Source organism: Diceros bicornis, chromosome 17, assembly GCF_020826845.1.
Source record: "Diceros bicornis minor isolate mBicDic1 chromosome 17, mDicBic1.mat.cur, whole genome shotgun sequence".
Classification (NCBI taxonomy): domain Eukaryota; kingdom Metazoa; phylum Chordata; class Mammalia; order Perissodactyla; family Rhinocerotidae; genus Diceros; species Diceros bicornis.
In genome coordinates this window covers 48276890-48303932 of record NC_080756.1, presented here as the reverse complement: position 1 = coordinate 48303932, position 27043 = coordinate 48276890, and the positions used below count along the sequence as shown (strand labels likewise).

The 27043-nt window shown below is 39.5% G+C and overlaps 1 protein-coding gene and 1 non-coding gene across 3 annotated transcripts; one reads left to right on the top strand and one right to left on the bottom strand.

Moving 5' to 3' along the window:
* Positions 1-3173: 3173 nt before the first annotated feature.
* On the top strand, positions 3174-26701 carry CREBL2 (cAMP responsive element binding protein like 2). 2 transcript variants are annotated; one of them, XM_058558733.1, is made up of 5 exons: positions 3174-3480; positions 14872-14923; positions 19438-19635; positions 20839-20983; positions 23586-26701. In XM_058558733.1, the coding sequence occupies exons 1-5, from the start codon at positions 3470-3472 to the stop codon at positions 23588-23590; spliced, it is 411 nt and encodes a 136-aa protein (XP_058414716.1). In that variant the 5' UTR covers positions 3174-3469; the 3' UTR covers positions 23591-26701. The 2 variants fall into 2 exon arrangements, with proteins under 2 accessions (XP_058414716.1, XP_058414717.1); XM_058558734.1 differs by lacking the exon at positions 14872-14923 and having other exon boundaries at positions 3176-3480.
* On the bottom strand, positions 14302-14408 carry LOC131416603 (U6 spliceosomal RNA). The gene has a single exon (XR_009222620.1). It is a non-coding gene; the product is annotated as a U6 spliceosomal RNA (small nuclear RNA).
* Positions 26702-27043: the final 342 nt, after the last annotated feature.

Genomic DNA, 27043 nt, shown 5'->3' with positions numbered 1-27043 from the left:
ACACCTTCTAAAGCGAGCGTGTTTGTAGTTTTTTAAAGGAATTTAAATTCCTATTTTGATTGTGTAATATTTCAAATGTGCAGAAATACAAAGAAAACAATACAACATACAGTCCACCACCACACTTAACATATTTGCTTCATCTCTGTAAAAGTTAAATATAGGGGCTGGCCTGGTTGCTGAGTGGTCTCCCCTTTGGTGGCTCCAGTTCACAGGTTCGGATTCCCGGCAGGCACCTACTCCACTCATCAGCCATGCTGTGGAGGCGTCACATATGCAAAGTAGAGGAAGGTTGGGCCAGATGTTAGCTCAGAGCGAATCTTCCTCAAAAAAATAAAAAGAGGAAGATTGGCAACAGATGTTAGCTCAGGGCAAATCTTCCTCACCAAAAAAAAAAAAAAAAAAAGACCCTCCCCCTCAGGTTCCCCTCCCTCCCTAGAGAAAACCACTCTCTTGAAGCTGGTGTACATACTTCCTCTGCATGTTTTTAGGTTTCCGATACATGGTTGAAAAGGCCCTCCTTCCTGAGGGGCTGGCCATTGGATCTGCCAGCTGCTCACACTGCAGCCAAGCATGGCCATCCGTGGAAGGACAGGGTGGATGAGTGCCATTACAGAGGGCCAGGTGTGCTTTTGTCAGCTGGGGTGCAGGAAGAGAGAGTGGCAGAGGACTAACCCAGGGGAAAGGCAGTTCCACCGGAAGAAGAGGGCTTAGCAGCGTGAAAGGTGTAGCTGGGGAGGCATAATTGACGCCATGCTGGGCACAGGGCAACGAGGCTAGAAGGAGGTGGAAAGCAGCTTGTGGAGGTGTCCAACATAATGGGTATTAGGAAGAAGAGGACTAGACGCTGCAGAGCACTGACTTTTGCTCCCCTGATCATCAGAGAGGATGTGGCTAGGCGTCTCTCAGACCGCCAGGAATGCAGTTTAGGGGTTAAGGGTGAGTCCGACTGGACAAGAGCAACCCCAGCACATCAGACCTATTACCAGCCGCATAGCCTCACTAGGCGGCATTTACTTAGAGCAACTAACCTACTTTAGTTCTTCTGAAGCCTTACATAGACGGGACAGACACAATTCAACTTTCCTATTATTACTCTTCCTCAATTTGGAGTTGCCAGTGTGAATTAATAACGAGAAACCTCATTTAAAATGAAGTCGGCAGCCCAGAAGGGGGAGCTGTCACACCCTACGTTGACTGGCCGAGCCCAACAGGAAGAAGAAAAACTTCCTCTTCTTGTCCAGCAAGAGTTAGCCAATGAGAGACTGTCACAACTCAGCCAATGAAAAGCCACTACACTTCAAACTCTTCCAATGGACTCTCTGTTTACATGCTCTCCCAACCTCCTCTTCCCCTCTATAAAAGAGTTTCTTCTCGCCTTGTTACTTAGGAACTTACCGGTGGTTTACTATGGTTTCAGATCTTGAATTGCAAGTCTTTCCTGATCCAGAATAAACCCATTTTTGCTAGAAAAATAACTGGCTATTTAAGGTCAACATCACATAAAATAGAAGATATCCAGTTACATTTGACTTTAAGATAAACAACGAATACTTTTTTTTGTAAAAGTGTGTCTCAAGTATTGTATGCACATATTTATACTAAAAAGGTATTTGTTTATTTGAAATTCAAATGTAAGAGAGTGTCCTGTATATTTGTTGCTAAATCTGGGAATTCTACCTCAATTGAATTTTGGAAGGGTTTAGCAAAGCACTTTAGGAGTCTTTGAAAAGGAGTATGTGAAAGGGCTCTCTAGAATAACATTAAGGAACACACAATCTTTGTCAAGTTCTCAATGGCCTAACATAGGCTAAAACAACAACAAGCTCACTGAATTTATTAAACCAGGAGGACTTAAAGACAGTTATTTATTATTATTTTTTTTTGTGAGGAGATCAGCCCTGAGCTAACATCCGCCAATCCTCCTCTTTTTTTTTTTTTTTTTTGCTGAGGAAGACGGCCCTGGGCTAACATCTGTGCCTATCTTCCTCCACTTTATATGGGACGCCACCACAGCATGGCTTACCAAGCAGTGCGTCGGTGCACGCCCGGGATCCGAACCAGCGAACCCCGGACCGCCGCAGCGGAGCGCGCGCACTTAACCGCTTGCGCCACCGGTCCGGCCCCAAAGACAGTTATTTTTTTAGTGGCTTTATTGAGATATAATTCACATACCATAAAATTCACTCAATTAAAATGTATAATTCAGTGGTTTTTAGTATATTCGCAGAGTTGTGCAGCCATCAGCAAATCAATTTGAGAACATTTTCATCACCTCAAAAAGAAACTCAGTACCCATTAACAATCACTCCCCATTCCCTGGGGCCCCCTCACTCCCTGCTATTCCCCAACCCCAGTCCATGGCAACCACTCAACTTTTCGTTTCTTTAAACATACCTATTTTGCACATTTCATTATAAATGTAATCTATAATATGTGGCCTTTGTGTCTGGCTTCTTTCACTTAGCATGTTTTCAAGGCTCATCCATATTGTAACATGTATCAGCACTCTATTCTTTTTCATGATCTAATGTTCCTTTGTACATTTATACCACAATTGGCCTATCCTCTCTTCCAATGGTAAACATTTCGGTTGTTTCCACTTTTTGACTATTACGAACAATGCTTCTAGGACAGAACATTTGTGTACAAGTCTTCGCGTGGTCATATACTTCCATTTCTCCTGGAATCGCTGGCCATAGGGTAACTCTATGTCTAAAATTGTGAGGAAGTGCCAAATTGTTTCCCAAAGCAGCTGCACCATTTTACATTCTTCTTCTTTTTTCTTTAATAAAGAACCTTCAGGGTTTCCTCGGTGTCCCTGAGGAGGGTCTGCTCCCAGGGTCCCTCCTTCACGGCTGCGTCCGCGGGGCTCCAAACTCCATTCTCTGCCTGCCCAGGCCGCTGGAACTCCCGAGCCAAAACATCCAGGGGAGCGCACTGTGGGAAACGTAGTTTCGGCCTCCCGCCTGGCCCCTCCTGCGCAGCGCTTACGGGCAAGAGGAAAGCAGACGCCTTGCTGAGGCTATGTGGACATTGTAGTTTTCTTTCTAGTCAGCCGCGAAGAGACTGCGGTAAGGAAAACTACAATCCCCAGAATACCGCGGTGCTACGGCAGCCGAAGGGGCCATTCCCCGTGCACCACTCCCTCCCACTCTCCCTTCCCGGCCCCTCTCCAGGGCGTCTGTAAACACACCCAGGGACTGTCATGGAGGGGGAGGAGGCGGCGGCGGCGGCGAAGGGAGGCGTTTTGGGCCGCCTCCAGGGTCCGCTCTGCCATTCCTGAATTGGTCCCTCGTCCCCGTGACTGTGGCATCAGGAAAGCGAACTGTTAGGCGAGAGGAGGAGGCAGTCAGAACCATATCCCCTTCTTCCCCCGGGGCGGGGGCCGGGCCGGGCCAGGCCGGCTGAGCCGGGGGAGGGCAGGGGGAGGGAGCGCCTGGCCAGGCCGGCCTGTCTGCCGAGATGGATGACAGTAAGGTAAGTCCTGTGGTTTGCACGCGCAGCTGCCGCCGCCGCCTGCTTGTCGCTAAGTGCTAGTCCCACCGCTGAGCCTCAGCTCGGTAGTCCATGCCAACACCCAAGAAACACCTGCCTTAGACATCCCTGCGCCTCTCCAGTTATTGCCCCATGGTACCCAGCCAGGAATTCAGGGAACACCGGAGCTGCGAGTTTCCAGAAAAGGCCCTTTCCTCTGGAAATTTTTCTCTCCCAGAGCAAGCCTGTTTGTCAGCTTTTTTAGGTGGTGCAAACTCTAGTTCTTGACTTGCCTCCCGAGATAAGTGAAGAAACGACTGTGCTTTTTCTTTTTGGCTTCCCTGGGCCCCTCCCAGCCTTTCTCCAGTTCGGAGACCTTGACTAGGGCACCCTGAACCAGCCTTGTTCCCCCTGACGGTTCCCCTTTCTTCTCAGCCTCCCTTACTCAATGCCCCATTCATGTAATCAGTTCACTCCCCCTCTGAGCTATTTTCCTGTGGTTGGTTGGAACACTCTGCTAAGCTCCTGTTGCTATTCGTCCAGAGTCTGGAATCTAACCTCCTCTAGAAAGCCTTCTCTAAGGAAAGTAATGAATTCCTTCTTGTTGATCTATCTTAATATCCCATCACCATGCCCCTTTCCCTATCCAAATCACTTATCCCTTTGATTATAAGATGACAGACAATGTTAATTATTGGTTAGTTCGTATGGTTTGTCTATGTATAACCTACTCTTTCTGTTTTCATGTCTATCCACATTAATATTGTTTAGTTTTATTTCGTGAAGATAGGGATGTCAGCTTATTGATCATCAGCTTATTAATATTTTAGAATGTTTAGGAGATTGGATTTTTTTTTTAAGGAATCAGACTTCTAGAATTTGGAAATACCCCCTTCTCTATGCTTTCCAGAGGTCTTACTTTCCACAGTCTCTGGCATGGTGCTCCTGATAGCTTTTTCCTTTGGGTGCCCTTTTGTCCTCCACCTAACCAGTAGCACTTTGATGCTGTCAAGTTTTTGTTCCACCCATCCTCAGAGAGACTGAAAAAATTTCCAGCTTCTCTGTGCTGCTTGTGTTGTTCTACATCAGCTCCTCTTCTTGTTCCTGCAGAAGTCTCTGAGAAAAGTGGTGGACAGAAGGGAAAGCCCAACACAGTACTACTCTGGAATTAGACTCACCTAGAGGAACAGTTTGCTTGTGAAGTAGCAAACCCCTTCTAATAGGAAGTGGTATTTCCAAGACAGAAAGGGGGAGTTCTGAAAATTTTCTGGAAAAATCAGAAAATAATTTTCCTTAAAAGTCTTTACTAGCTTGTTCTTTCACTGCTAATTTTTTTGGTGTGTGAGGAAGATTAGCCCTGAGGTAACATCTGTTGCCAGTCCTCTTCTTTTTGCTGAGGAAGATTGGCCTTGGGCCAACATCCGTGCCCGTCTTCCTCCATTTTATGTGGGACGCCTGCCACAGCATGTCTTGACAAGCAGTGTGCAGGTCCGTGTCCAGATCCGAACCCGTGAACCCTGGGCCACCGAAGCGGAGCGCGTGAACCCAACCATTACACCACTGGGTTGGCCCCTCTTTCAGTGTTAATTTTGAAATTAAATCTGAATACTGTATCCCCTATCTTTCCCAAAAAATAATAATATGGCTGCTTAAGGATGCTAAAATAACATATTGTTCTTTAATTTCTTGCGTTTGAGACTCTCACAGTATATTCTACATAGTTTTCAGTCGTTTCCTTTTCAGACTTTTGAAACATTTAATAACTTTCTCAAAGTCTTTGTTTAATAACTTTAATAACTTTCTCAATAATCTCAAATAAGTACAAGAAAAATACACAGGATTTTGAGTTATTTTACTTACCTATAATATCACATAAGATGGGGATCACATAAGCAGTGGGAAGATGTGATTAAACTAGAAAAGTGTAGTGAGGGGTATGAAATTTTATTCTTTTGCCAAAAAGAGTGAAGTTAAATTTGGGTTACTTTCTATAGAGTTCACAGGTAAGCAAAATGAATTCAGTTCTCATACTTTATTAATTCATTGTTTTTATGAGAGTATTTAGAAACCAGCAGTTTCTTAAATCTTCACTGGTTATGGAAAAGAAAATCCATTTCAGATGCCTCTGGATGGATAGTGCCTCTGAATACACTACTTTCACTTTGAATACATGGCGTAGTTGTGGATGAGTAATATTTAAATGCCATGTATAGCAAGACTGGACTGCTCTTTCAGCAGTCAGGCGGTATGAAACAGCCCTTAAGAAAGGCTTTGGCAGCTCTCAGGCCTGCCTTCTCTGTGCTCTAGTTGTTACAGTCCTGCAAATTGTATTGTCCTCCTAGTATATACATACATACTAGCACGCAAGACACACTTCTCCCTCACGTTATGTATGGGTGATGGAGCCTCAGGTTCCATTTTCCCCTGTATAAGGGAAGGGGAGGGTTGGGGCTTGGAAGGATGGTGGCTGTGCTGGTGAGATCATAAAGGATGACAAACTGGCTGACAGCAAGTCCAAGGCAACAGGAAGAGGATGAAGTGGGCAAGAGCAGCAGTTAGAGAGAGGCAGTATTTGAATGAGCAGGTTAGGAAACAGATGATGAGGATATGAGGATCTCGATAAAGATTCTGTATTCTGAGTTGTTTTCATCAGTGGTGGTGAGTGAATTTGCCAAGAGCTCTCCACATCCTGCCATCTAGCTTCCTGGAGTAAGTGCAGGACTGATTTGAATGGGGGCACAGCTTTGCTTCTTAGGCGTCTAGCAATGTGCCTGAGACAGCGTGGAGTACTAGTTAATAGTGATTGAATTGAATTGGAACAGAGTCGCGTTAAGGAGATAGCCCTGATGTACCTGGGCTTCATTTAATCAGTGTGCTCCATTGAGCCAACCAGCTGGAGTATACAGACAATAGCAAGTGGGAAAAATAAAGCAAGAGATAGATTGGGCATCTGAAACCGAGGGCTAGGGAAAGTGCTAAGTAGTGAAACTCAAATACTGGCTGAGGAGATCCTTCCTAGGCTAGTTGAGAAGGAAAAAATCTTGGCCAAGATATTTAACCTTTCTGAGCTTCCATTTTATCTGTAAAAGGCTGAATACTTTCTTCACAGGCTTTGTTGAGGATTAGAGATAATGCATATAAAGCATTGAATACAGAGTCTAACACATAGTAGGCACTCAGAAAATGTTATCGTTAATATATTAGCCAGCAGTGACTTCCTTGCTCCTTAGCACAGTGCAGTAGGCACCTGAGAGGCTCGTTTTAGTAATTCTTAAGTGTGTGCTGTTGCACAACGTTCGCAGCTGTGTTTACACCTCCACTACCCTTTGCTCCTACCTGTGTCCCCAGATGGGACAGGGACAATGGGATGGGACATGAAATGAACTTAAGGTGTGCCCTAAATGGTTGTATTGTGTGAGAAAGGTGGTCTCCTGAGCTCACCTGCATGTCCACCACTAGGAAAAAAAGCCTCTTCTCCCTGACTTGCTGCTTTCAATTACAAAAAAATCGAAATGTGTTATTTTCAGAGGCTTTGATCATAGAAGGTTCTTATTTCTTATTTTATATTTGACTTTTATGTTTATTGAATGAACAAATGAGTAAATTCAAATATCTTGGACCCGATATATTCCTGCCACAGACTATGAGCTGGTAACCAGACCACCATACTGTATTGCCCAGCCTGACAGTGTAGGGCATCAAGTTCCAGGTAAGGGACTGATGAGAGAGTGGGCCAGCCGTGCTTCTTCCACCTTCCTTAGGTAAGAAAGCAAGGTCTTCGGTTCCAGTCAGTTGTTCTGAGTAGTGCTGGTTCTCACAAAAATTTTAACTTGGCCGAAAAATCTCTTTGACATTCCCAGACCTGTCCTTTGGCCCCTGAAGTCCCTCCTATTAGCCTCTTAGCCATCCTTTGCTACAGTTGGAGCTACCCTCCTTGGGTAGTGCCACAAAGCTCAGACATTTTCTACTTTTTCTGTCCTCCTACTCCATCAGCGCTTTCCACAAGATCAAGTCCAAAGAGCCAACCCATCTACTAAACAAATCTCTGACAGTAGATATTAATGTTTTAATGTGCCTTCCTTTCCTGTCTAGGTTACGTGCATATTTTCTCTAGGGTATCTCTGCAGATAGTTGAACCCTAAGCAGTAATTTTAATACTACAGAAACCAATTGAAATCTAAGTTTAAATAACCTTATTCAGAATGTTTTGCTCTTTAAGGTTTTCAGAAAAGTTTATTCATTAATTCATCAAACATTTGTTGGACACCAAATATGTACCAGGCATTGTGTTAGACAGCAGAGATACAAAGATGAATGAGAGTTTATAGCTATTCTTGGGAGCTCACATTTCAGTGGACTAGGCATATAGCTAGACATATAGAAAAATAATTATAGTGAGGTAAGAAATGAGGGCAATAGAGGCAAAGTGCTTTTGGGGCATTAAGAAAGGATGCCTAACTGGGTATGTCAGACATGGGTTCACACAGTAGGAATGAATCTGTAAGGAAGAATAGGAGTCTCCCAGAAAATGGGAGAAGAAATATACCGTATTGAAGCATATTAGACTGGAAAATGCAATGTATTTTGGTATACACCAGAGCAGGAATTGGCAAATTTTCTGTAAAGGGCCAGATAGTAAATATTTGCGGGCCATGTGATCTCTGTTGCGATTACTCAACTTTGCCATCATAGCACAAAAGCAACCATAGGCAGAATGTAGTGAATGGATGTGGCTGTGTTCCAATAAAACTTTATTTACCAAAACAGGCAACAGGCTGACTTTGGCTTGCCAGCAGTGCTGTAGTTTGTTATCCCCTGAGCTAGAGCATAAGGCACAAGTGGAGGTATGGGCAGAGATAAGGATGGAAAGATAATCAGGGGTAGGATCATGATATGCCTGGCAAGTTAAGCAGAGAAATTTGGGTCAGTATTTTTCAAAGTGTGGAGAAAAGAAGACCCCTACTGAATCTTTGGGAAAGCAGCCTGAGAATTTGAATTTAAAAGGCTCCCCAGTTGAGTGGCTCATATGCTGACTGAAGTTTGAAAACCAAGGCCATAGATGTTGGAGAGCCATTGAAGGATTTTAAAGCAGAGGTGACAATATCAGATTTGTGTTTTTGAAGAAAAAAATGCTAATGGCTATACAGAGAATGGATTAGGGTAAAGATGTAAGAACTTGGACAAGACTAGAGGCAGAAGTTCCAATTAGGAAAGAAGATGGATTTTGGCATATACCTGGAGTTCAATCTCATTTCCACCACTTTCAAGCTACTATGATTTTGGACAGGTAGTTTAATCTCTTTAGAACTGAATTCCTTCACCTATAAATTGGATGCATTAATAAAACCTTACTGGGTTATTGTGAGAATTAAATGTAATACATATGTGAGCCCATGTCAAAAGAACTTCGAACATAGTGGGTTCTCAATAAGTGCTAGTACTTTCTGGTTCACCAGCTTGGTTCGATTGCTCAGAAGAAAGCTGAGCTGAAGACCACGCTAGAGACTAGTGCAATGTAGGTTGTTGCTGATGCAGTGTGTATAAAATCCTTCAAGGATGAAGAATGTGGACAGAAGAGAGAGCTAGAGAGACAACCCTAGAAACCTTGAAAATGAGCAGAAGAGGCTGAGGACTAGGACTTGGCAAAATAAACTGAAAAGGAGAGGTTAGTGATATAGGAGAACTAGAAAAAAGAGTTGTTATGCCGTCTATCTAGAGGAGAGAATTTTAAAGAGGAGATTTAGTCTACAATATGAGATGCTACCAAAAAAAGGTCAAGTGAAGTAAGTAGTGAAAAAAGTATCCATTGGACTTGGAACACAGGAGATTGTTTATGAACCTAGCCAGGGAAGTTTCAATGGAGTGATAGGGCAGAAGCCAAAATGTAGCAGTTGAGGAAGAGGGGGTGGGAAAGAAGGACAGTTAAGTACAGACCACCCTACTGAGTCAGTTTGTAACAGCTCAGGCATTGCTAAAATATATGTAGTAGTATATTTAGCTTCAAGCAATAATGCCTGGGGGTGGGGTGGGGGGCAGGCATAGGGGTTGGGAGAGGAAAGGCAGGAGTTACTCTGGGTTCAGAGATGCTTACTTTATCTTCTTTCTCCTGCTGCTGACTAGAAAAACTGGCAGAAAGGTTAGCAGTGGGAAGATGTGATTAGACTTTCTCTCTGAAGTTCTGGTAAATAAAAGAGAGAAAAAGCCTAACCCACAGCTGTGAAGGAAGTTAAGGGAGCCTTAACAGCAGATGAAAATGTAGCCACTTGTTTTGTTTTTTCTTTAAAGTGGTAAAGAGCAGTGGCTGGGCACAGTCTTATTTTTCTGTAATCAAAGAGAGGGAACTTTTCACTTTATGTTTTTAAAAGAAAAGTGAAACAAGCCCTTCTGCTATTTTCCTTTTTAGTTGGAGCTGATGCTACCACTTCATATAAATGCAGTAATTCTCTTAGACTTAACAACTTGAAACTTTTATAAGTTGCCTTAAAATGTAGAACATTAGGATGTAAATAAGTGTAAAAAGAGTGGTAAAATAATAACAGTTATTAATTTTTCAGATTTCATATGCCTTATGAGGGAACTTTTTTTTTTTTTACAACTTCTATAAGTTGTGTTGTTGTTGTTGGTAGTGATATCAATTTAAAGCAATTAAAAAATATTGCTGATTTTTCTTTGCATTTATTCATTCGATTATCAGTCTTTTAATAAATGCCTGGCTCCATGCTGGATGCTGTGGGGGTTGCAAAAGAAGTAGAAAACACAACTTCTGTGCCTGAGGAGCTCACTGTACTTGGAGGAGATAGAACTTAAATGTGTGAGGCCACTACAAAAACAGTATAACATAAATTCAGTGTGATATCAACTATATGTTCCAGAAATTTGGAGAAGAAAAATGGTGTATGGGCAGAGGGTGATTGTCAGCGAGAGCTTCAGAGAAAGAGGGCTAGAGCTGATCCTAATCGAAGAAAGGATATTTGCCCTTTTGGATGGTGGGAGGATGGAGGAGGAACATTTAGGGAAATGGTGAGTATAGGGCAGATCGTAGGGGATGGGGGGAGGTCCATAAGGAGACTGGCATGACTTGCTATGGAGGGCTCCTGTTGGGAATAATGAAAGAGAAGACTGGTTTGGTGAACAGGAGCCTGGAGGTAGTGGACGGAATGGTGGTCCCTGAAAAGATATATCCATGTCCTAATCCCTGGAACCTGTGAATATCACCTTATATGGCAAGAAATGTAGTTAAGTTAAGGATTTTGAGAGGAAGAATTTATCCTGGATTATTTGCGTGGGCCCTAAACCCACTGACAGTTGTCCTTATAAGAGTGAGGCAGAGGGAGATTTGACAGACAGGCATGGAGGCAGTGTGACTGTTGAGGCAGAGATGGGAGTGATGTGGCTACAAATCAAGGAATGCTGACAGCAAGTTAGTTTCTATTCTGTCTTTCTCTGTAATGGTTAAATTTAGAATTATCATCCCTCTTGGCTAGATCCAGTAGTTTATCTTAATTCTCAGCCTTTTTAAACTCATAAATTACAATCCCATGCTGACACCTCCCCTCCATAATATTCTTTCTCCTCATAAGCTTTTCTCTTTGTGCCACCTTGATTCTTCCTTTTCTACTATTCTTTCTGCTTTTAAAGGTTCATATCTTTTTTAAAAAAATAACAACTGTGTCTTTTTTTTGTGTGTGTGAGGAAGATTAGCCCTGAGCTAACATCTGTTGCCAATCCTTCTCTTTTTGCTGGGGAAGCTTGGCCCTGGGCTAACATCCATGCCCATCTTCCTCCATTTTGTATGTGGGATGCCGCCACAGCATGGCTTGACAAGCGGTGCATAGGTCTGCGCCTGGGCTTTGAACCTGCGAACCCCGGGCTGCCAAAGCAGAGCACACGAACTTAACCACTACGCCACTGGGCCGGCCTCCTCTGTGCACTTTCTGCTTAAATTTCCTGTAAACCTAAAATAGCTCTAAAAAGCAAAGCCTGTTAATTCAAAAAAAAAAAAAAAAGAAAAAAAGAAACCCTGAACCCATTAGCAGTCACTCCCCATTCTCTCCTTCCCTTTCCAGCCCTAAGCAGCTACTAATTTACTTTCTGTCTATAGATTTGTCTATTCTGGACATTTCATATAAATGGAATCATATAGTATGTGGCCTTTTGTGTTTGGCTTCTTTCACTTGGTATAATGTTTTCAAAGTTCATCCATTTTGTACCATGTATCAGTACTGCATTCCTTTTTATGGCTGAATAATGTTCCATTGTGGGGATATACCACATTTTGTCATCCATTCATCAGTTGATGGACATTTGGGTTGTTTCCACTTTTTAGCTATCATGAATAATGGTGCTGTGAACATTCATGTACAAGTTCTTGTGTGGACATAATGTTTTTATTTCTTTTTGAGATATGCCTAGAAGTAGAATTGCTGGGTCATATGGTAGCTCTATGTTTAATAGTTTCGAGGAACTGCCAAACTGTTTTCCAAAGTTGCTACCGTTTTACATTCCCACCAGCGATGTATGAGGGTTCCTTTTATTCACATCTATACCAACACTTGTTACTGGCTGTCTTTTTAATTATATAGCCATCCTAGTGGGTATAAAGTGGTATCTCATGGTTTTGGTTCACATTTTCCTAATGACTAATGATGTTGAGCATTTTTCATACACTTATTGGCCATTTGTATATCTTCTTTGGAGAAATGTCTATTCAAATACTTTGCCCACATTTTAATTGGATTATTTGTCTTTTTATTGTTGAGTTGTAAGAGTTCTTTATATATTCTGGATACAAGTCCCTTGTCATATGTATGACTTACAGATATTTTCTATCATTCTGTAGGTTATCTTTTTACCTTGATGGTGTCCTTTGAAGCACAAAATTTTTAATTTTGTGAAGTCCAGTTTATTTTTTCTTTTGTCACTTGTGCTTCTGGTATCATATCTAAGAAACCATTGCCTAGTCCAAGGTCACAAAGATTTATTCCTGTGTTTTCCTCTAAGAATTTTATAGCTGTAGCTTTTACATTTAGACCTTTGTTCTATTTGGAGTTAATTTTTGATATATGGCATGTTGTAGGCGTCCAACTTAATTCTTTTGCTTGTGGATATCCATTTGTCCCAGCACCATTTATTGAAAAGACTCTTCTTTCCCCACTTAATTATTTTGGCACCTTGTTGAAGATCAATTGACCATAAATATAAGAGTTTGCTTCTGGATTCTCTATTCTTTCCCATTGATCTTTATGTCTATCCTTGCACCAGTACCACACTATCTTGATTACTGTGGATTTCTAATAAGTTTTTAATTTTATTTATTTATTTTTTTTTTCCCCCAAAGCCCTAGTAGATAGTTGTATGTCATAGTTGCACATCCTTCTAGTTGCTGTATGTGGGACACGGCCTCAGCATGGCCGGAGAAGCGATGCGTCGGTGCGCGCCCGGGATCCGAACCCGGGCCGCCAGCAGCGGAGCGCGTGCGCTTAACCGCTAAGCCACGGGGCCAGCCCTCTAATAAGTTTTGAAATCAGAAGTGTGAACCCTCCAACTTGTTCTTTTTCAAGGTTGTTTTGGCTATTCAGAGTCCCTTGTATTTCCATATTAATTTTAGGATTATCTTGTCAGTTTCTGCAAAAAGGCAGCTGGGATTTTGCTAGCAATTATGTTGAATCTGTAGATCAGTTTGGGGAGTATTGCCATCTTAACAATATTGTCTTTTGATCCATTAACATGGAATGTCTTTCTACTTATTAGATCTTCTTTAATTTTCTGCAGTCTACCAGTCTTGCAGTGTACCAGTCTTGCACTTCTTTTGTTAAGTTTATTCCCAAGTACTTTATTCTTTTTGATGCTGTTGTAAATGGGACGTTTTCTTAATTTCACTTTCAGATTGTTCATTGTGTGTGGAAACACAACTGATTTTTGTATATTGATCTTTATCTTGCAACCTTGCTCAACTCATTTGTTAGATCTAATAGTTTTTGGTGGATTTCTTAGGATTTTCTATATACAAAATCATGCCATTTTCAAATAGAAATAGTTTTACTTTTTCCTTTACAATCTGAATGCCTTCTCTTTCCTTTTCTTGCCTATTTGCTGTGGCTAGAAGCTTCAATACAATGTTGAATAGAAATGATGAGAGAAGACAAGATTCTTATCTTGTTCCTGACCTGTGGGAGAGAGCATTCAATCTTTCACCGTTAAATATGATGTTAGCTGTGGGGTTTTCATAGATGCCTTTTATCAGGTTTAGGAGATTCCCTTCTATTCTTAGTTTCTTGAGTGTTTTTTTCTTGTCATGTAAGGGTGTTGGATTTTGTCAAGTGTTTTTTCTGAGTCTATTGAGATGAACATGGAGATTTTGTCCTTTTTTCTATTGATATGGTGTATTACAGTAATTGATTTTCATTTGGTAAACCAACCTTCATTCCTGGGGTAAATCACGCTGAGTCATGATGTATAATCCTCTTTGTTTGTTATTAGATTCAGTCTGCTGCTAGTATTTTATTAAGGATTTTTGCATCTATATTCACAAGACATATTGGTCTATGGTTTTCTTTTCTAATGACTTCTTTGGTTTGGGTATCAAGCTAATATTAGCCTCATAGAATGAGTTGGGAAGTGATCTCTCCTCTTCTTTTTTTTTTTTTGGAAGAGTTTGTAAAGAATTAATGTTAATTCTTTAAATGTTTGGTTGAATTCACCAGTGAAGTCACCTGGACCAGGACTTTGTGGGAAATTATTTTTTTTTAATTTTTCTTTATTGTAGTAACATTGGTTTATAACATTGTATAAATTTCAGGTGTACATCATTATACTTCTATTTCTAAAAATATGGGAAGCTTCACGAATTTGCGTGTCATCCTTGCACAGGGGCCATGCTAATCTTCTCTGTATCGTTCCAATTTTAGTATATGTGCTGCCGAAGCAAGCACTGTGGGAAATTTTTTGATTACAATTAAATCTCTTTATTTGTTATAGGTCTATTCAGATTTTCTATTTCTTCGTGAGTCAGTTTTGCTACTTTGTGTCTTTCTAGGGATTTGTTCATTTCATCTAGTTTTTTGGCAAGGAAGTTTTCATAGTATTCCCATGTAACCCTTTTTATTTTGATAGTGATGTCCTCTCTTTCAGTCTTGATTTTAGTATTTTAAATGTTTTCTCTTGGCGAGTCTAGCTAAAGGTTTGTCAATTTTGTTGAACTTTTTGAAGAACCAACTTTTGGTTTTATTGATTTTCTCTGTTGTTTTTCCATTCTCTGTTTTATTTATCTCTGCTCTAATATTTATTATTTCCTTCCATCTGCTTGCTTTGGGTTTAATTTGCTCTTCTTTTTCTAGTTTCTTAAGGTGGAAAATTAGGTTATTGATTTAAAATCTTTCTTCTTTTTTAATTTAGGTGTTTACAGCTCCCTCTGAGCACTGCTTTAGCTGCATCTCATAAAGTTTTGGTATGTTGTGTTTCCCTTTTCATTCATCTCAACGTGTTTTTCTAATTTCCCTTGTGATCTCTTTCTTTGACCCTTTGGTTACTTAGGAATGTCTTTTTTTGTGTGTGAGGAAGATCAGCCCTGAGCTAACATCTGATGCCAATCTTCCTCTTTTTTGCTGAGGAAGATTGACCCTGGGCTAATATCTGTGCCCATCTTCCTCCACTTTATATGGGACGCCGCCACAGCATGGCTTGACAAGCGGTGCGTCGGTGCGCGCCTGGGATCCGAGCCCGGGCCGCCAGCAGCGGAGCGCACGCACTTAACCCCTATGCCACAGGGCCGGCCCCTGTCTTTTGTTTTTTATGTGTCATGTTTATTAAGTACTTACTGCTGTGTACTAAGATGGAATTATATGACACAGTCCCTGGTGCTTACTTTGTAAAAATCATGACGTCTAGTTTTAGCTTGTCTCAAAGGATAAAGTGTGAAAAACAGGTAGTTAACAGAAAAGTAGGACCTTTGCTCTTATTTGCTTATAAAAGGTAGACTTGAACATTTTTAACATATAATGAAAACAGACTTGGTATTGCAGAGGCACTACTGAAATCTGACATCTCTAGTATTCTACCTTTGTGAAATAATTTCTCTATGGAGGGTAAAAAAAAAAAGGAAAAAAACCCAATGGCTAGCTAGTGGTGAGGGGTAGGGAGTCAGGCCTTCTGAGTCTTTCCCTTAGGGCCTTCTATCCTCAGCTCACAAATGTGTTTTGGGGAGGAAAAAGAGGTAAAGTGGATAGTGGATAAAGTGATAAAACAATGAATGGTACACTGTTTTAAAGACAGCTATTTAAATTTTCATGTGGCTCTATGTCAATAAAAATAAAATTAGAACAGAAAATAATGCTGAATTTTGGGGTTATTTTCATAGTTTCCTTTGGAGTTTGTGTGGTGCATAAAAATCAGTACTTTTATTTAGCCACATTAATATGCTTCCTCACAGAAGAAATAAGAGGAGAGAGCAAGAGGAATATGTGGTTATCATTGAATTTGTGAAAATTTTATGAAATGTTGGTAAGAATGATTTTTGGCCCAGAGATATTTAAGGAATTTTTAAAGTTGATTTCAGTTCTAGTTTCTGGTTCCTAGTTTCTAATTAACTTCCTTTATTCATCCCTCAGTCTCTATGGCTTATGAAATATATAAAGTTCTGTTGTTAAGGCAGCTAGTTTACTAACCTACATTTGTGTAATATCTTTTTCTTTACAAAGTGCTCTCATACATTATTATACTTAATATTTAAAATAATCCTGTACTATACTTGATTCTCTTGAAAACTGGTACACTAATCAGATTTTAGCTGGCACCAGAAGCCAAACATTCAGTCTATTCCTGGGGAAAAATTAAGCTAGAAAAGTGGTGGTTATGTGGTTTCAAATGTAATTTTACAGGAGATGACATGAAATACAGGAACCCTGGATTCATTTACTATTCCTTTCTAATAAAAAAATAAGGAATAAAATAGTTCCAATTTAAATATTTTGCTACCGTGAAAACTAAACAGAGGGTTATAACTTTTGTTTGATTTTTATGACTGTGGTGGGTTTGTTTAAAAAATCAATGAAGTCTGTGAAGTACACTGTGTTCTGTTGCTGGCTTCTCAAAGGCAGCCACTCCTGAATTAATTAAAAACAGCAATATATGAGGTATTGGATTATAGTGTTGTGTGATGGATGACTCATTTTACTACATAAAGAATAGATCTGATTACCTTCTATTTCACTATACACATGAATTTATGCTGTAAATACATTGCTTTTTAAAAACTGTAGCAATAGCAAATACACTTTGTTTTAATGCAGGGTGATTTCAAAATATTTTGTTAAAATTGTGCAATTGATGTGATATAAGCATAATTTAAAATTTGGTCCATAGTAATATTTGAATCAACTAGTCACCTCACAGTTGGTTTCAAATATTTCACTCTGAGGAAAAGTTTCCTGAGGTGTATATTATTATATTGAAATAAAAACATAATGATGCAGTATAGGAAAGCTTTAAAAGACTAGTTTTGAAAAGTTGAAACTGGGAGTAGTATTGAAGCAGCTAGCTAGATGGTGGTGGAAAGGAAAGGTTTGTTTTTTCCCGAACCTTGGAGCATTCTGTCTCATTTCAGAGCCACCCTATAAAATGCTAGATGCGACAGTTAGCCATCATGATATGATACAAGGTCTGGTAAATGTGGCTGATTCACATTTAAAGCGTGGTTTTCCTGACCTAACGCTTATACTTAGTAATGACCTGATCTTTATAGGGTACTGGGCATTGTTGGTGTATATTAATAGTGATTTCAAACAAACAAATCAGAGTTTTTATATCCAAATGAACATTGATCCTTTGAGTTTTATTACCTAGGAAGGCTTCTGCATTTATGCCAGCGATTTGCCAGTGTTTGAGTTTTGTATCTTCTCTTTTAGAATTGCCTTTAAAGCCTCAGCAATATTCCTTTCGGTATACTGAAATTATGACATTTTTATTCTCTGAAGATGATTTTCAGAAAGAATAGACATCATTCAGCACCTCGTCAGATAAACAAAGTGGATAACCAAATTGGGAATTTAGAGACTAATGTGTCACTCTACAGTAATGAGGCGTATTGTGTTGTGACTTATAAAATACTGGTTCCAAAAGCACTTTCCAAAAAAACTTGTTCGTTGGAATAAATGTACCCCCTTTCAAGGTGACTGCTTTAAAGAACATTTATTTGATATATAAGTTCAGGTTCGTGTATTTAAAAATTCATCATCTTTACCTCATGATTAAATCTTGTATAAGAACTTGGGGAGGTTCCAAAGCTAAACAATGAAGATTAAATTACTTTGCCAGTCACCTAAAAATTGTGCCTACGCAGGTAAATGAATAACAGGGATATTGAGAGGATGTCTTCTGACACCAGTGGGAGCAGGTAGAAATCTCCTGAGACAGTGTAGGGTTATAATTATAGGCTTCTAAAGGTAGGAGAAAATTATCCTGAAGATTTCAGGGACTTCCTGTGTGTTCCTTTGGGCTCAACAAATTTGAAGAGGCAATTTATAGCAAAATTGCTTAAGATACATATATATATGCATACATATATATATAATTTTATATACATATTTTTGATTTTTTCTAGTTATAAACATTTAAAAATCATAAAAAATACAGATGAGAAAAAAGCTGTTTATAATCACACCTATCAGAGAAATCCTCATTGACCTTTTCTTAACATCCTTTCTTTGTGTTGTTTTATAACATTGAGATCATACTGAACTTACAGGTTTTTTTTTTTTTTTTTTTTTTTTTGTGAGGAGATCAGCCCTGAGCTAACATCCGCCAATCCTCCTCTTTTTTTGCTGAGGAAGACGGCCCTGGGCTAACATCTGTGCCTATCTTCCTCCACTTTATATGGGACGCCGCCACAGCATGGCTTACCAAGCAGTGTGTCGGTGCGCGCCCGGGATCCGAACCAGCGAACCCCGGGCCGCCGCAGCGGAGCGCGCGCACTTAACCGCTTGCGCCACCGGGCCGGCCCCTGAACTTACAGTTTTGAATATTGTTTTTTTTTTTTTTTTTATAATTTTATTTATTTATTTTTTTCCCCCAAAGCCCCAGTAGATAGTTGCACGTCATAGTTGCACATCCTTCTAGTTGCCGTATGTGGGACGCGGCCTCAGCATGGCCGGAGATGCGGTCCGTCGGTGCACGCCCGGGATCCGAACCCGGGCCACCAGTAGCGCAGCGCGTGCACTTAACCGCTAAGCCACGGGGCCGGCCCCTGAATATTGTTTTTTTTTAACTTATTTTATTGTAATTATTTTCTTTTTTTCTTTTTCTTTTTTTTTTTTTGTGAGGAAGATCAGCCTTGAGCTAACATCCATGCTAATCCTCCTCTTTTTGCTGAGGAAGACCGGCTCTGAGCTAACATCTATTGCCAATCCTCCTCCTTTTTTCCCCCAAACCCCCAGTAGACAGTTGTATGTCATAGTTGCACATCCTTCTAGTTGCTATATGTGGGACGCGGCCTCAGCATGGCGGGAGAAGTGGTGCATCCGTGCGTGCCCAGGATCCGAACCCAGGCTGTCAGTAGCAGAGCGCGCGCACTTAACCGCTAAGCCACGGGGCCGGCCCTATTGTAATTATTTTCTCAAGTCAATAAAAATTCTTCATGAACAAAATATTTAGTGGCAGTCTTTTAGTTTTTTTATTATCTAGCTACATATGGTTCATAAAGTTTACTGTTAACCTATTGAAAGTTTATTATTGAAGAATTAATGAAAACATATCATTTCTTCTCTCACATTCATGGTATCAAAAGTATGAGAAAAAAATTATTAATCAAAGACTCATAAGGCATTTGATGGGATTCTGCTTTCTTAGTTACATAGGCTTCATTCATTTATTACTTGTAAATGTTTTCCTTGCTAATACGCAGCTGTAGTCACTTTCCTCGATGCAGAACTAAGAGAAAAAAAATATTTCTTCTCTCTCTTGCTGAAGGTGGTTGGAGGCAAAGTAAAGAAGCCTGGCAAACGAGGTCGGAAGCCAGCCAAAATTGACTTGAAGGCAAAACTTGAAAGGAGCAGGCAGAGTGCTAGAGAATGCCGGGCCAGAAAAAAACTGAGATATCAGTATTTGGAAGAGTTGGTATCCAGTCGGGAAAGAGCCATATGTGCCCTCAGAGAGGAACTGGAAATGGTAAGAAAGTCTGTCAATAAATGCATGAAAAAAATCACCCTAAGCTTAGCAAAGAAATATACGTTAAAACATGAAGGTAGCAGTTTTCACCTATCCAGTTGGCAAACGTGAAAGAATATTAATGTGTTATCCAGGATATAGGCAAATAAGCATTTTCATACACTGCTGGTGGGAGTGGAGTACATGACTGTTTCATTGACGGATTGTTTATGAAAGAAAAAATGAAAACTCAAATGTACAACAATAGGAGATTGGTTAGTTAAATTATACTGCATTTATATATTGGACTACTTTGCAGCCAGTAAAATTCACAGTGCACATCTATATGTACCCATCTAGAAAGACATTTACAATATATTGCTAAGTAGAAAAAGCAAAATGACAATACGTAACAATATGTATTGTATGATATCAATTGTGTTTAAACAATTTGGCGTGTATTATTCATTCATTCAGACTGTGGGAAGTGGCTGTAGAAATGTAGAAGAGAATAGGTAAAAAAAAATTAAACCGCATTACTGTGAGCTCAGGGGAGGAGGTGACAGGTAGGAGAAGAGAGAGATAATACTACCATGATCTTTACAAAACTGGGACAGGCTACTTCAGATTTTTAGAAGGCAAGAAAATAAGGTTGGGGTATGAAGAGAGTCCAGATGTACACTATTCAGTAGATTTTTAAAAATATATTGAATTTGACTTATGCTATACATTATTTCTCACCTTCTGCAATGTAAGCCACTTGAGGGATAATCTTTGGACTGATTCATCTTGGGATACCCACAAAATCCTAGTTCACACTCTGGTAGACAGTCGATGTTTAGTGAATGTTTATGGAAGAGAGAAAGGAAAATACAAAAGTGTTTATTTGGTGAGTAGAAATAATAATGTGATAATTAGCAAAAAGAGATGAATTCTAATTAGTAGCACTCTGTGGAGAGATGTTTTAATCAGAGGGACCTTTTTAATCTGAGCAACACTCCTGTATATCGCAAGGAGGAGATTCAGCAGCGGTTCTTCGCCCTCTTCTGAGAGATGGAAGACCTCATCCATGTCCTAGGTTATAAACAGGAATACATGGAGGGTGGGATTCCCAGCAGCTAATGTGACCTCTAGGTATGGGAGTTCTTGTGTCTAGGATTTCTACCAGTGGTTCCTGAACTCTGACTAGTAAAATTTTACTTAAATATATTTTACATATTTCAGTACAAGCAGTGGTGCATGGCAATGGACCAAGGAAAAATCCCTTCTGAAATAAAGGCCCTACTCACTGGAGAAGAGCAGAGCAAATCTCAGCAGAACTCAAGCAGGCACACAAAAGCTGGGAAGACAGATGCTAATAGCAATTCCTGTGAGTACAATCTGTGGGAGAGTTTATATTTAGAGGAGTGTCTGCAGGTAGAGTTTCTTTTTTTTTTTTTTTACTTTTTTTTTTTTTTTTTGTGAAGAAGGTGAGCCCTGAGCTAACATCCATGCCAATCGTCCACTTTTTGCTGAGGAAAACTGGCCCTGAGCTAACATCTATGCCGATCTTCCTCCACTTTATGTGGGATGCTGCCATGGCATGACCTGACAAGCAATGCATCAGTGCGTGCCCGGGATCCGAACCCGGGCTGCCAGCAGCAAAGCGCGCGCACTTAACCGCTATGTCATGGGGCCGGCCCTCGGGTAGGGTTTCTATTGACCACTTTCCTCGGTGTGTCTTTAAATAAAATAAAATGTTGTTGTCATTTGTAATACACACACTGATAAGCAAGTGAGATGGCGTTAGATTCTAAATATTGAAATGCATTTTATGTGGGGTCTATAGAGAGCAACTGGTAAATTTATGGAATTTTTTAAGTAAATACACGTACTCCATAAATGGGAGTGTACTATTCTAGTTATTGTTAATAATAATACCTTTTATTTGTATTTTGATTAACAGCTTACACAGTATTCTCACTTATATTTATCTTAAGTATTTCCTCCAATAATTGTATTGAAAAATTATACTTTTTATTTTATAGATGAAGAAATAGCAGAGGGGCTGTGTAAGGTACTCAGGGTCACATAGCTGTAATGGTACAACCTGTCCTCACCTAGTCCACACTCTGTCTAGTACAGTAGCCCATCACTGTAAGGATTTCTTTTTTATTCATGTGAAATTCACATAGCGTAAGATTAACCATTTTAAAGTAACAATTCAGAGGAATTTACTACATTCACAATGTTGTACGATCACCACCTCTATCTAGCTACAAAACATTTTATCGCTCTGAAAGAAAACCCAAACTTATTAAGCAGTACTTGCCTTACCCCTTCCCTCTAGCCCCTGGCAACCATAAATCTGCTTCTGTCTCTATAGATTTACCTATTCTGGATCTTTCATATAAATAGATTCATACAGTATATGATTTTTGTGTCTGGCTTCTTTCACCTAGCATGTTTTCGAGGTTCATCCACATTGTAGTATGTATGAGTACTTCATTCCTTTTTATGGCTGCATAATATTCCATTGTATATGTATGCCACAATTTGTGGTTATTCATTCATCCGTTGATGGACATTTGTTTCTACCTTTTGGCTATTGTAAATAGTGCTGCTGTGAACATTCATGTACAAGTATGTGTTTGAGTACCTGTGGAAATGCTGGGTCATATAGTAATTCTGTATTCAACTTTTAGAGGAACCACAAACTGTTTTCCACAGTGGCTAAAATATTTTACATTCCCATCAGCAATATATGAAGGTTCCCATTTCTCTACATCTTGCCAACACTTTTTAGTTTCCATTTTTAAAAACTATAGCTTTCCTGGGGCTGGCCTGGTGGTGTAGTGGTTAAGTTTGTGTCCTCCACTTTGGCGGCCGGGGGTTCGCAGGTTCAGATCCTGGGCACAGACCCGCACGCCGCTTATTGAGCCGTGCTGTGGCAGGCGTCCCACGTATAACGTAGAGGAAGATGGGCACGGATATTAGCTCAGCAAAAAGAGGAGGATTGGCAACGGATGTTAGCTCAGGGCTAATCTTCCTCACAAAAAAAAACCCAAAAAACAAGCCTTCCTAGTGGGTATGAAGTGGTATCTGATTGTGGTTTTGATTTGCATTTCCCTGATGACTAATGATTGAGCATCTTTTCATGTGCTTGCTGGCCATTTGTGTATCTTCTTCGAAGAAATTTCTGTTTAAGTCCCTTGCCCATGTTTTAATTATGTCGTTTTTCATTTTGTTGTTGAGTTGTAAGAGTTCTTTCTGGATTCTGGATTCTGTACCTTTATCAGATATATGATTTGCAGATATTTCTCCCATTCTGTAGGTGGTCTTGTCACTTTCTTGATAGTGTCCTTTGATACACAAAAGATTTTAATTTTTATGAAGTCCAGTTTATCTGTTTTCTTCTTTTGTTGTTCATGCTTGGGTGTCATTGCCAAATCCAAGGTCATGAAGGTTTACCCCTATGTTTTCTTCTAAGAGTTTTATGGTTTTAGCTCTTATATTTAGGTCATTGATCCATTTTGAGTTAATTTTTCTATATGGTGTGAGGTAGGGGTCCAACTTAATTCTTTTGCATGTGAATATCCAGTTGTCCCAGCACCATTTGTTGAAGAGACTGTAAAGATTTTAGAATGAAGATGCCATGTATTGATTTCTTCACCGTTGTGATGGCTTTGGGAGCACTTGAAATAGTTATAAGGAAATGTTGTAAACTTTTTTATCTTCTAAAAAATTTTTATAAAATTGAAGGATTGGCCTTTTGATAATTTTTATTAGGTCAGGTAACATTTGCTTTAGTTTAAATTGAATTAATGAAAAATAGCCAAGTCAGCTCAGTTTTCTTTCAGTCTGTATTTAAAAATAGCCTTGCTATAGATACTAAACTAAAAAAAAAAAAATCATGCATTTTAAAACAGATTAACCAAACTTCATGGACTTTAAAATCATTCTTACATTGGTAACTTTGATTTATTTTTCAGGGTGAAGATCATATCAAATGATGAGTCAGTGATTGAAGCCAATATTCTGATTCCTATGGAGGATGAATGGGCAAGATTATACTTCTTGGCTCCACTTACTACCTACTGCTCAGTAGTCATCTCTGTAAATCTGCAATTTCTACCAAAATGTGTGATCAGAGATCTGAAAGGATTTTGCTTTAACTTTCTACACTTAGAAAATTTACAAACATCCAGACCTATTCTGGTTCGTATTGCCACCCATGGCAGTTAACATGTTGCAATGCTTGAAAACACAGGAGTAGAGAAAAATGGGTGAAGATTGTATTTTTGCACCTTAACTCCACATTGCTTTATTGGTTAATTTATATTCCTTCCATGTAATTCATGTAATTGTATGTGTTTGTGTGTTTAGGTGTCACCTCCTTTCCTGTTTTTGATTGCCCTACAAAGAGACACCAAATGGGCTGGTTACTAACTAAGTTCTCAGCCTTTATGGACCTAATCTTATTTCTTTATATTTACTTGAGTAATGTGTATTTTATGCATGAACCATGATTTCTCCTGTGAGCCATTCCAGCATAAGCTGTGAATATGTATTAACAAATATATACATTTCTATTTTTATAATCCATAATGAAATGCCTGTTTTAAATAATGTATGTGTTAACAAAATCCATCAGGAAAGCCCTCAAGACAGCCTCTATTTAAAATTTTTGTTGCTGTCTTCTCAAACTATATTTATAAAAGTTTGCTAGGGCCTAATCCATACGTGGAGAATAATTAGTCAAATTTTATTTTTAAGCAAGAAGTCACCTTGTAGGCATTTCAGCAGCATACATCATCTTGACAACCCAGAGTGTGTGTGTATGTACGTATATGTTCTATTGTATGTCTATACATGTATGTGGGGAGGGCAGGAGTGAATGTGCACACACATTTCCTTGTGTGCTCAACTAACTCGGAGAATTTTTCTAAAGAAAATAGGATGAAACTAGCTGCCGAGATCTAGTTTCTGCCACAAGAGATCTGGAACAGTGAGGGACAAATTGCCGCTAGATCTAACAGCTGTAGCTGTAACCAGAACACTTAGTTTCTTACCTGACGTGAGTTTCCTTGTAAATTGTTCTGAGCTAGAAAGAAACACACTGTGGGTGTGCATCTGGTTCAGCCCTGGCTATGCCTCCACTGGGGAGTGAAGCCCTGGAGCTAGAGTTGTGTACAACACCGCCCCTAGTGGGCCTGGAAGGAGGTGCAGAAGGGCAGAATGATTCTCTCCAGTTCCCTGTCACAGCTACATTTACTTTCTTCCTGACTACCAAATGCAGTGATGCTGGAGGAATCAAGCTCATAATATGATACACTCAAATAGACCTAGGAATCTTTTGATTTCCCCATTGAGATACTTTATCTCTCTTCCCTTTCCCATAGTTAAATCAAGAGTTGTGTTCTCTGTTGCTGCTAAATTATAATTGTTCTTTGCTCTAATGAAGCAAATATTGGGCTTCCAAACAGAATATGTTTTGTTATAAAATGGCACTTTAAGAGGAGGTGTCATAGTCTAGAATGTCTGTGAGGTGGAACATGAGATGGACCACATAGTTTCAGATTACAAGGTACTTTCCCCCCTTCTTTTTAGGCCATGCATTTGAATAAATGCCTCCCCTTAGCCTGAGTTCCTAAAGATCTCTTGTGCTTAGGTTGCAAACTCAGATCTCTAGTCTAGTCCTGTGTGACTACTGAACACCACTAGCCCAGCCTGTTGGGCATCTCTGTGTTTTGGAGGACTGGGGACTGAAGAGTATTTAATGTCTTTTTAGGATCACAAATATAGATAGATTAAGGATTGTTGATATTCAGGCCTTCAGAATTTAAGTATTTTCAATATAGGGTTCAAATTGTAATGGGTATGTTTTTGCCATCTGGTCTACTCATATATTTTTATTTTGCAAGACAACCCAAGACTTACTCTATGTTGCTTGTTCAGTACCTTTTGAATTCCCCATAAGAGTTCGTTTTCAAAGCAAACATTCCAAAATGAATGTGGCTCTTCAATGGAATGTCTCCATTGTGCTTGAAGTATTTCTTCTCTGGTTGTAATTTTAAATTACAGGGTCATTTGAGCTCCCACCCTCCTAGTATCTTTACAAGAGCAGTAACTTTGTCCTCAGGTAGAGGATGTGTAATTTTGGGTGGAAGTAAATTACAATTTATTTGAGTTTATTCCTAAACCTATCTATTTGGTACTTTGGAGTAGATCAAACTGAGAGAAACTTGGTCTTAAAAAGGAATGTTCTGATTGCTTTGGGTATTGTGCTGGCCTGTACGCTTTGGCCACTGGAAGCAGGTTTATAAGTGCCGCTGATTAAAACAGCTGGAGCATTTCTTTCCCCGTTCCCGCTAGGGAGCAGCATACTGAAATCCTGGCGTCCTCACCGGTGATGACAGCAAGCAGGCTGAGAGAACGGAGAGGGCGAGAGCATCAGTGAGCTGGTACCCCACGATCACTGCTGCTCCCCTTGCTCTCTGAGTGAACACAGTAATGTTTTCTTTTTCTTTTTTTCCCAAAGAAAGAGTGGTGAGGGGAAAAATATATTCGTGTATTTAGACCAGTCGTATTCTGTTGTTAATTTAGCATAGACCTGCCATACATTAGAGCAACTGAATATAATATGGAGTAAGTTTGACCAGGTCAAGTTTTAGGATATAGTCGAAGTTCTTAAAATTTTTTTTCTCTTTTATCTAAATCTTTCTATTGTATCTAAACCAGAATCTATCTTATTCCAGCAAATTCATATCACTGTTTTCCAGCTAATTGACAGTATTTATCAGCATCACCATTTAGCATTTTATTTTATCATCTTTGAATTATGATAGACTTGATTGGGCGCATTACAAAAAGTATAGGTTTAAACTGGACTTACCTTTAGTTAAAATAAAGGCAAAGAAAATTTAAAAACATAAAGGCTATATTTCACAAGAAATCAGTTGCATATTATCAATTACATATTTAGTTTTAAAAGAGAAGAAAATTGCTATTAAACCACATGGTATTTGGGGGCATTGAAGGAATTTTTCTTTCTCTGAAGAGCATTGTACTATTATATTTTTATGAAAAATAAAATATCTTCACCAGAGATATCTCAAATTGTCTGTTTCACAGTACTGAAATATGTCTGTATAAGCACGAGTAGTAAAAAGTGTGTGAGATTTAGGCAAAAGAACTGGTCTTAGATCCGTTTTCTGAGTCACCTTGAATTATTTACTCTCCTAGCCTGTTTCCTCATCTATAAAAAACGGCGAGGATAACTTTCACAGAGGAATTGGTAGGCTAAAGACTCCGGAGTTATGAGAAACTGCTTCTGAAGTAGTAAAGAACTAAATTAAATTTAAAATATTCGCATATGCCTGGGTTTGACTATTGTTAAGATTTAAATCATTAAAGATAAATATATTTATTTAATGAGCTGGAATCTAAA